The sequence below is a fragment of the Lygodium microphyllum genome, chromosome 12, assembly GCF_053477565.2.
Source record: "Lygodium microphyllum isolate KBCC chromosome 12, Lygodium_microphyllum_v1.1.10, whole genome shotgun sequence".
NCBI classification, from domain to species: Eukaryota; Viridiplantae; Streptophyta; class Polypodiopsida; order Schizaeales; family Lygodiaceae; genus Lygodium; species Lygodium microphyllum.
The window spans coordinates 29176750-29187766 of record NC_141146.1 but is presented as its reverse complement, the minus strand read 5'-3'; the positions used below and the strand labels follow the sequence as shown (position 1 = coordinate 29187766).

General features: G+C 39.2%; 1 protein-coding gene across 1 annotated transcript; it reads right to left on the bottom strand.

Moving 5' to 3' along the window:
* Nucleotides 1–1683: 1683 nt before the first annotated feature.
* On the bottom strand, nt 1684–3385 carry LOC148027589 (endochitinase 4-like). The gene is made up of 3 exons (XM_087688921.1): nt 2715–3385; nt 2405–2513; nt 1684–2230 (listed from the first exon to the last, which is right to left on the bottom strand). Exons 1-3 carry the CDS (start codon nt 3196–3198, stop codon nt 1921–1923), a joined length of 903 nt encoding a protein of 300 aa, XP_087545047.1. The 5' UTR covers nt 3199–3385; the 3' UTR covers nt 1684–1920.
* Nucleotides 3386–11017: the final 7632 nt, after the last annotated feature.

The following is an 11017-nucleotide window of genomic DNA, read 5'->3' as shown; positions in this document are numbered from 1 at the left end:
TTTATATGCACGTTTAAAAGACTTGAAAATTACAAACCAAGATCATTAAAAGTATGCATGAATTCATGCTTCATTTTTGTATTGCAAAAAAAATTTTAAAGTTCAAGAGATGCATCTACAAGGCTATCTACAAGTGTTATCCGTTGTAGTGAGTGCAGGTGATGGGGGTGTTGTAACTGGCCTCTACTTTTACTCCCACCACGGTGTTCAAAAACAATAAAACACCCATTCTTCCTCCATCTTTAAAGTTCCTTATTCTGCCATGGAGGTTGATTTCTTACCCCTTTTTTGGAGGATTCATAAGCACCATGTGCTTGTTGGATGGTCAGTACACTACTTCAAGAAAAATGTTGCCAAGGCTCTTCTTATGAAGAAACAAGAGCATGGGTATACACGTGTTCCAACTCTTGCATCAACATTTTTAGAAAGTTGTCATGTGGGAGGTGAACAAGGACATCAAAATTGCATGCTTGGTGTTGAAGTTAGAGATCCAATGGCCTTTCCTTTCATAGTCCATCCCTATCTTTCAAACTATTTTTTCTTGCTAGTACTAAATGGTTTAGACACTTTTGACCAATATGGGTTTATGCTTGTTTTAGCCAAGACTTCCAATTCTCAGGTTGTGGAACACTTACTATAGTGAGTTGTACAAGTGAGTAACGTATCTGACATGTCTCATTAAAAGTATTATCTATTGCTCGAAGCATGACAGTTGTCAGTTAGCTCATTATTTATGTAACCTCAATACTATCTTGCATAGTATAAAGCAAGTGCCATGGTGAATGCTTTGTGATGTAACATGCATCTGAATATATTGGATTGTTTAATTGTTACAAATGTATGCACTTATGTTGTATCCTTTACAATCGGTTATTATTTTGTCTATGTAATTGAGAATGTAATGTTCTCTATCCATTCTTATATATTTGCCAATAATACATTAGCGCGTTAGATCAAGATGTGGTATACCATATACAAGAGTGGCATTTAAATAAGGGTTAAGAAAGGGGATGTGCCAAGTTACTCTAATTCAAACTTGTCACTTTCCATGTGGCCTCTCCAATTAGAAGTCTTTTGGGCTGCTTTGGTGTGAGAACTTTTCATGATGTTGTTAATGATGATGTAGTTAGCTCTTTGTTTCGTTGTGTCGAAATTTGTAATAAACAACATTATTTAATTAAAAGAAAGATTGTAATATGAATAACCATTGGGACTATTGATTATTGAGCCTTTATTTAGTTACATAACTTTTGTTTTATACTTTATTATCTAGCAGGTCACTTTGTATGTTGCTTTATCATTGTTGACCCAACCATTGAATTCCTTAAAATTTTTAAATTCTAAATCATATTGAAAATTGAATTTGTAAACAATTCATTGACTTGGGCAATTGTTGAAAGTGTTGAATAAGCAAAATCAAAGTACTTTGAGACACTCTTACCCCCAAAAGAAAAAGAAGGGCTTTGCTCTTGCACAGAATAGTGTGCCCTTGTTCTATATGATGAGATGTAGGAAGTGCCATAGCGATCTAGTTTATAGGTTTCCCAAAGTGCAAAATGGAGGCTAGCATATCCTTTGTTGGACATGTTGGCTTTTGATAAACATTTTGGTCCCTAATAAGAGCAACTTTCCCATGGCTTCAACTTGCCTTAAAAAGCCTTAAAGTATAGTGTTCTTAGGAAATTTAAAAAAGATCCCGAACTTTTAAACTCGTTTCTTTTATATTTGAGCAAATGCATGGTTACAGCGCACTGTCGCGAAAAGAAACGCTTTGCAGTGAGATCGAGGTTAATTATTAGGCATCCAAACAACGACAACCTGTAGGCTGCGCATGGGGCCATCACATGCCATGTCCATTGTCTATAGTTAGTTACACATTGTACTGCGCCAAGATGAACAGCTAACTAGGTAATGTTTTCATTAGCAGGTCAGATTGCTGCCTGGGTCAACCCCCAGGATGGAGCAGAAGGACTGGTAGCGGGAGATGCGATCTTGCTGCTGGGCAACATTGGCCGAGCTGCCGCACTCCAGCCCGCCGTTGATGGCCCTGATGGTGGCGCCGAAGCCGCCCTGGTTGTTGGCCATGGCGTCGTGGCACGTGGGCGATTGCTGCGTCATCCAGAACCACAATGCCGTCTTGAAGGAGATGGTGGGGTCTTGGGCGACGACGCCTGGGTTGTTGATGCCGTCGAAGCCTACAGCCTGTCCTGCTGCCTGGTAATTGTAGTTCCTGCCACATATATTTGTGCGCCAAGAGATCATCAGATAATGTATAGCAATCTTCCATATATTGTGCAGTATGACAGCGTAAGATTTACTACGTTTGCTCGGCACCTTAGTAGCTAGCTGGTCAACCATAGAGTTATATAATACTGGCTCTACGTTATATGGAATGAGGCTTTACCATGTGAGCTGCAGAGGGCCACGGCCGTAGTACTGCTGCCCGGATGCGCAGGGTACTGTCGAGGGGTCACAGTATGTGCCCTTATTAATCTCCTCCACATAGCACCCACCTGTTAATCATGCAGCGTGCCGATACTCTTAATTAGTTAATGACGATGGTGACGATGATTGTGTTCATGGCAGCTATATTGTCAATGCAATACATATTCGTGATCAGAGTTCGACATTACAATAAGGGCACTACTCTACTTATAGGGTAAAGGGAAGCTAAGCTGTATCAATTTCAAGATGTATAAGCCACAGATGCTTACTGCCAGTCTCGTGAGCGACGTTTGCAAAGAAGGCTGCCAGCTCCTGCTTCTGCACGTCCGAGCCGCCTGTGGTGCCGAAACCGCTGAACGAGGCTGCAGCTGCGATGAAGGCGTCGTAGGTGTAGAAGCCGTTAGAGGGACAGCCGGAGGCGCTGTTCTGTGACAAGAACTGCGAGAACACGTCGCTGGTCACGATGGACGACACGCCGCCGCCGCCGGCGCTACCACCACCGGTGCTGCCGGTGCAAGGGCCGCTCTGGCAGCCGTTGCCGCAGTAGTCGCTGGTGCTGCCACAGAAGCCGTACTGGCTGCAGCACAGGTTGTTGGCGCACGTGGCGCCTCCGGCATCCGTCCCACACTGCGCCTGCGCCCGCACAGCCGTCCAGCTGGCGCTGCTGTAGCAGCAAAGGATAAGCAGCAAGAGAGCTGCAGCCGATCCCAGCTGCAGCTGCGAGAAGTTATTGTGATTACAAGTCTTGTGCATGATTATATCTGCTGCGCACCGCCTCCTGCTAATTGGCCGATTCTTTCTCCAATAATAGAGAGATGGAATGGAGATAAAGGAATAGAATCTACTGTATAACTGAACTTGATTCAAAGTAAGCTAAGTCGGAGCAACTGAGAGCTGGTAATCTGTTGTCCGAGAGCCCGCTCTATCTAGGTTTATGTAGAGAGAGCTGATCGAATCGTGGACGGAGTAGAAGATCTGAGTCAAATTATTGGATTCAACGTTACAAAAAGCAACTAAATGGTTTCTTTCATCATCCTTTCTTTCTCCGCAAGTCTCAAAGAGCATCCTGCGTCGAGACAAATTCAACGCGCAAAATCCTTTTTGTTATTGAAAAGCTAGTTCATATCACTTGGACTTCGCATGAGACGTGGGAATTCTGTAGAGACCAGGTCAACTTGGGTTCTAGAACTCCCAACCACCCCATGGAAGAAAGGAAATGGCTTCAAGTGGGAAACCAGGCTCAGCTAGCACTTGCATCTTCTTTCTTCATCGTTTTATTAAGCTACAGCTTATACAATAACCATGAAAACTGCACTTAAGAATCGTTTTCTATAAACACTAGCCACACACTGGTAACCATAAACATGCAGCCCAATCGCATGAAGGCATGCAACTGCCATGTCCTCAAGTATGGACATCACACATGTAACACATGCCTAGAATGCACCAGGTGGTCGTCTTTTGATCCAACCTATGTGAAGGACATCTTTGGCACCACAAATACAAAAATCACTTACTTCTTTGGAGGGATTCCTAAATGTATTTGCCATCTTTATGGCTAAGTTGGTCAAACCTAATGTTTTGAACTTTTCTTTATGAACACTAAACAATTCTCGGTAAAGTGTGCATCCATTTTACATTGGATACTGCCATGAATGATGAAAAACCTTGAAGTTTCTTGAGTCCAATTATTAATTTATAATTTTCTTGTGACCTTATTGTGTGTTTGTGCAACTTCTAGTGTGGAAGGCCCCTAAATTATATCTAATCGAAGGAAACAATTATAAATCAGAAGCCTCTATTAAGAAAACCTTTTGAGAAAATATTTGAAAGGCATACTAAAGATGATGATAAACTAAGACTACAATGGTGAGGTGGAGGAAATTAATAACAGTTTTGTAAGATATTCCACCTTTGACTAGGCCATAGGTGGTGACCTTTGGTAGTCAACCAGCTTGATGCCACCATGGCTCTCTCAAGCACATGTACTTAACCACCTAGGAGATACTTGATTCTACCACATAGTTGAATGTGGCATTGTAACTACCCCTAATCATGGATCTTACATGTCATCAACTTGGGTCAATCCTAAGGCTATCTGGACTCATCAAACACTTTACTATTGAGGCTTTTGGGGGATCACACAAGATGGCCAAACTTGCACTTGCTTTATAGAGAGTGTGACATAAGGAGTAGAAGACATGTTCCCTTAATACAAAATCGGCAATTGTGTTCCCTACCTATTTGCTAGCGATACTACAACTTTGGAAAACTACTAGACTTATCACATTGACCCATGGGAGGATGTGCAACTTTTGAAATCATATCCAATCACTTTTCAATCTTATGCACTTCTTAACACAATCTTAGTTTTCTACAACGTTACGCACTTCCTAACACAATCTTAGCTTTCTAAACGAGCATGCTACTACACTACAAAACACATAAAGACAAAGTGCTCAATCAATCTTCTCACTACACATGGTTCCCTTCATGATCTTTAAGAAAAATTGTAGTATTGAGTAATCCATTTTTAGATCATAACTCGCCTTCCCTTGCAAGCTCTAAAATGAGCAAACAATCATCAACCAGTGTTATTCCAACCCTTCTATCATCATTGGTTACAAATCTTTTCTATTGAAGGTTCCAAATCTTTAGCAATATTGATCCAAATCTGAATGAAGGATCGATCCAAACCTACTCTTGATTATTCCAATCTTTTTATTGGCGTACTTAATTCAAATGTTTACCACAATTGGTATATACCAACCATTGTTGACAAATAGCAAAGTAATCATCTTTAGGTGGTATCTCCTTGGATAGAGCAATGTTGCTTAGTCAATTAAGATGCGCATATACACCTAGGAGGAGACCCAAACATCCCTGATGTAGATAGATGAATTAAGCTATCATTGAGCAACACAAGAGATAGACCATGAGGCATCTGAACCACACAAAGCAACATTTCCACTTGAGAGAAATACTTCACTAAGGGTGAGAAAACTTCTAGCAGTTCTCTTTTCTCATATTTTCTAGTAGTATTATGTAACTTTGGACCATGGATATATTCTTGCATAAAACATTACCTAGCATCTAGTTTCATAGGTCTATCTTTTACCCTTTCTAAGTGTATTGGTTTGTTCTATATACTCTTTCTAGGCTTTGTGTGTGTGTGTGTGTGTGTGTGTATCATCAACAAAAATTTCCTTCACAAATCCCTAAGACATAGCTACATTGCATAATACTTCATGTGCAAGCAAGAAACAACCAAGAAGGGGAGAGAGAGAGAGAGAGAGGGAGAGAGAGAATTCAACCATAAATTTGTGAAGAGTTTGTGCACTTACCTTGAAAGATGGCACCAAAAGAATGAGCATACTTAGGGGAAACTGTCACATTTATGTAATTTTTAGTAGTGTCGCTATGATCGTTAGTAATGTCATTGATATGTGTGCTGATAGGGTTAAAAAATTCTATGAGTATATTCACTGATACATATTGACATCTGCACTAATGGTAAATAGTAATGATGTGAAATGTTTTCTAATCACATTGGAATCTAATGTCATAATAAGATTCATCTATTATAGTGTTTGAAAGGGAGTCAATAATTGTGGTATAGATATGCTCACTAAGAGCAAAGCTAACTATCCTTATCTTAATTTATTCATAAATAAAATTTATTGGTAACTCCTTATGAGGAGAATGAAGCATTCTAACTCATTTTGAACATCAAGTATTTTTGTTCTTCTTGATCTTCCTAGGGATTTCTAAGTTGGTTTGATAAAATATATTGCCCAACCTCATCTATGATTTTACTATTGATTGTACAAGGTCTGAGGATAGATAGTTTCACTTATACTAGAGAAAAAAAATCACATGCTACCTCATAATTTGCTTCATATCTCGATAAAGAGATAATAGTTTTCTCCTTAATTCTCCATGAAACTACCCCTCCAGCTATTATAAGAAAATATATGCTCCTAGTGTGAGCCTTGTTGCTAGATCAAAGTCCCAATCCACATCACAATAACCTTCAAGGGTAATGACATAATGAGTATTGCCATCATAAGTAATGCCAAGAGATTTTGTGTGTTTAATATAATAGACTAACATATTCACAACCACAATATGCTTATACTACACTTCTAAGAATCTATCTATTCTGAGTTGATATATGTATCCTTATCATTTGATTATACTTGAGAAACCATTATGTAGATGCTTGATATTTTAAGGAAATGGTGACTACAAGGATATACCGGAATAGGGATGGGCAGTTGTGACATAAATTAGTGGCGTTAGCAATGGTACTCAAACAAAAAAAATGTGGTCGAAACCCAAGCATGCCATTTTGGGAAATAGAGAGCGAAATAGATCATGCTTTTTGGAGGGAGAGGGAGAGAAATAGAGAGAAGGAGAGGTTCTCATCGCCGAGTGTACAAAGGGTGAAGAGGAGCCATCGTGAAGAGGAGGTAAATAATCTATCCTCCGGCCTTTGTGGTGAGTACATTGCTCCCTCTTGGTTTGTTCTTGTTCTCTTCTACCACTGGAACAACCCATGGCCACTCTAATCTACTGTCCTTGCATCAAATCAAGAAGAGGAAGATTTGGATTTGAATGAATTTGAAGGATTTTGCAAATTTGGAAGACTCAAGGAAAAAACATACTGTCCATTGACACTCATTTAGTTCTCTTAGCACTTATGTCTTTTGACACATCTCAACCAACTCTTCTACTACTCAAATGTGATAAGTTTGAAGTTGATCTTCTGTTGTTCCCACAACTCTAACATGGGAAAAAACTCTCCAAATGCTCACTTCAAAGGAGTCAGGTTTCATACCTTGCACACCCGCATCAAACTCATCCTGATGAAGAAGGGCCTCTGGGCCATTACCACTGGAAAAGAAAAGAAGCATTGTGATGCGGATCTTGCTATGACTTGGCAAAAGAACGATGATAAGGCTTAGGCCATTATCAAACTGGAGCTAGATTATAGCTATATTCACCATGTGGATAACTATGAGACCTCACAGGATACATGGAAGAGATTTGTTCCTGCACAGTCTAAATCATCAAAGTATGGTCTCTTGATTGAGTTTTTCAAGCTTGAAATGAAGTCTAGCACATCACATGCCACACATCTAAATTACATGGAAGTACTTCTAACCCAACTTGTAGGAATCAAAATGGAAGAAGATGTTTGCATCGGTGTTCTACTTAAGAGTTTGCCTCCTAAATATAATAATGTATCAACAACTTTAATCAACATGCCAAATCCTGAACTTGTTGATATTGAGGAATCACTGTTAGAGGAGGAAAAGAAGCTAAAAACTAAGGAATAACCAAGCACCTCTAGAGATGAACATGCATTATGTGTTGGCAACATGTACAAATGCAAGAGGGATCGTATCTTCTGTGACTTATGCAAAAGGACCGAACACACTGAGAAGTTCTGCCACGCCAAAAAAAGTTCCAAAAGGCCTATCTAGTTGCAGTCAAAGAAGAAGAAGAAAACGGAACAAAGGAAGAAGAAGAAGAAGAGAAAGACCACCAGGAGAAGGACAAACCTCATCAGTTCTTCTATTCAGATAGACATTTTTAGCTTAGCATTTCCTAGTCCTAATGCCTTAGACATAAACTTGTAAACTCCTCAGTTAGCCATGTACTATAACCTCTGTACACTTTGTCAGGCCCCTGCTACAGCCTCTAGATGTCCATCATGTTTTTTGGTACCCACACTTAGCCTCTTTTGCAATAGCCTCTAGAGTTTTGCTATGTTTATGGTGTGCCCACACTTTGCAGGTGTTGCTTTCACTAAAGCCTCTACACACTTTGTACTTTTGGTTATGATTGAGGAGGGGTGTTGAGATATTTGCAATCACACCTACTTCAGTCCCTTTGTAAGGAGTAGTGAGGGCTCAGAACCAGAATCCCATATGCACAGTAGGAAAAAGTACCACCACTCAATTCCTATAAATCATTATACTTGCACTCTTTTTCTAAGGAAATGATAATACTCTTTTCTTTCCAATAAAGTGTCATGTCACTGTCAATACACAAGATTGTGTTTATGAGTCCAAGTCTCAATCTTGGAACCTCATTCACTTGTGTAAAAATTTGTCATTGTCAGGGTCAATGTCTTCATGAGTTTCTTTTTCCTCTTTCAACCTCCACAGCTTCCGCATTTGCCATGCTTTAAATCCCACATATTTTAACAATATGACAAGTAGGTAAATTGACTAAGGTTATCATAGCATCCTCATGGATCATATGGACAAATCAAAGTAAGCATGTTTTCGTATATCATCACAACATGCCGATCTTCTTTGGCTGGTTGTTCATCAGACAATCTTATGACTCCCAATTCTCTTCCCTTCTTCAATGGAGAAAATCTTGTTTGTGCCTTGACCACATTGAAGTTTATCTCCATATCCATCTCCATAAATGGCATAAACATTGGCAAATTATCATCATCCCTTCTAATGTAAGAGGACACATCATCCATTTGATATGATAACCCCACTCAGAATCTGAATAACTGCTTGTACAACATTTGTGCTATGTGAAAAATCCTTTAGAACCTCTGCAAGCATCTGCATCAACTCTTCATCATCCTCTTGTCCCTGTTGCATTAAATCTCGTTTGTCTTTACATTGACTGTTACTCTTATCATCTAGAATGAAAAACCCTTCTAAAGCTTTATAGAGAGCCAAAATTTTCATGTCTTCCTTCACTGCCAAAGAATCCTATAAGTCACCTCTATGATGACCAAAAGAAACCTCATCACATATATCATGCATATGGGTATTATGACTTGCAAAAAACTCATTCTCCTTGTTACCCTCCATAAGATATTTGTGAACTGTAGCATTACAAGACTAAACATGCATCATAAGAAAAGCAATACTTTTTCTTTTCATAGCATCATCATACCAATCCTTCTCACTGAATGCATCAAGAGACTCCATAGTAAAATCACAAGCATATGAACCATAATCAAAAACTTGAGAATAGTCCATGTAGATAATATTTTCCTTTGAGCTAGTCATAAGATAGTCTACACCTTCATCTCCATCCTCAATGGAATAGCTCTTGGAAGTAGTTGTGACATTCATCACCTTTGAAAAATTTTGTTCAGTTTCAATTCAGTCTATATCTTCAACCTATGTAGAATTGTCCATAACGTGGTTTTCCAATTGTGCATAGAGAACTTTGTCCTCATCATGAGGTTCGAGAACATCACCATCTTTGATAAGGAATGCATCTTGATCTTCTTGTTCTTCTAAAACACTTGCATCACCAAAAGATTCCCCTATCTCTAATTCCAAATAACAGTCACCAACATGTATAACAACATCTTCAAAATATGTCCAACTGTCTACATATACTCTGACCGATTCATGTATTTGCTCATGCAAATCCAGAATCACTAGTTGTTTAAATTCTTTGATCATGCATTCATCTGGGACACCTCTAAGTTTCATCTCTGCCTTGTAGCATGCAAGATAACCTTTAGGATCATAACCATCAAATATACACCTTTCCTCATACACTGCATCTAGTGCATGTTCCACTGCTTCATCCTTCGCTTGCTATTTGAGTGCTATCTGAGTTCTGGCTTTCATGTCGGGTTCATGAGGTGTGAGATAGATCTAGGATTCTCATCTTGTGGGTCGATTGCCGGAAGGTGTCGAGCCTCTGATCAAGCATGAAGGAAGCAAAAACTTAAAGAACTCAAAAGGATTTGATTCAAAAAGTTGTTTACCCAAATTTGACTTCGTTTGGCTACTCAATGCTTGGAACAAATTCTAAACACAATTTAGAGCTATGATCCCACTCCATGATACCCGCTTCCAACTCTTTGACTTCAATGCACATATCATGGTAGTCCACTCCAGTCACTCTTGAAGCATTCAAATCTGTTTGATTTCTCACAAGTGCCATGACAATGTTTGTTAGGATCTCCTTATAACCTCCAATGCTATTCCTCCTCCTGGATGGTTGTTAGATGGCTGCAATTTGACACTTCATTGTTGATCATGTGCTTCTAATCATCATCTATATTAGTAGTACATTTGCTATACAGTCTTCAGCTCCTCTTTTTAGCCCTTTGGGTTTAAGCGTGTTGTTGCTCTATGGACAAAAATCTGTTGTAAATGCAAAGCTCTCTAGTCCACAAGAGTTGAATGTATGCGTAATCAATCTATCCTTGAAGCTGCGTACTATCAAAATTTTTGTTGTTGATGGGCAAACACCATCCTTCAAATCCAACGTAGCCTCGACTTGAACATCATCAAATTGCATTGTTCAATGCGATAGTAATAGAAACTCGAGGCTTCGGATTTAATTCTTGGTACTAGTAAAGCTCCACTTAGGGCACCATCTCTTCTTGCTTGATGACCATCCTTCCCAACGTCATCATAGGTGATAGAAAAAAAACATTTAAAAAAACTGGTTTTTTTTTTCTTTTTTAGTCCTGAACTTCCTTTTTTAAAAAATCATCATCGTCCTCCCAAAAAGCTCGTCAACCCTTTTCATGATCAGCTAATAATTATTTCCATCTTGCCAAGCT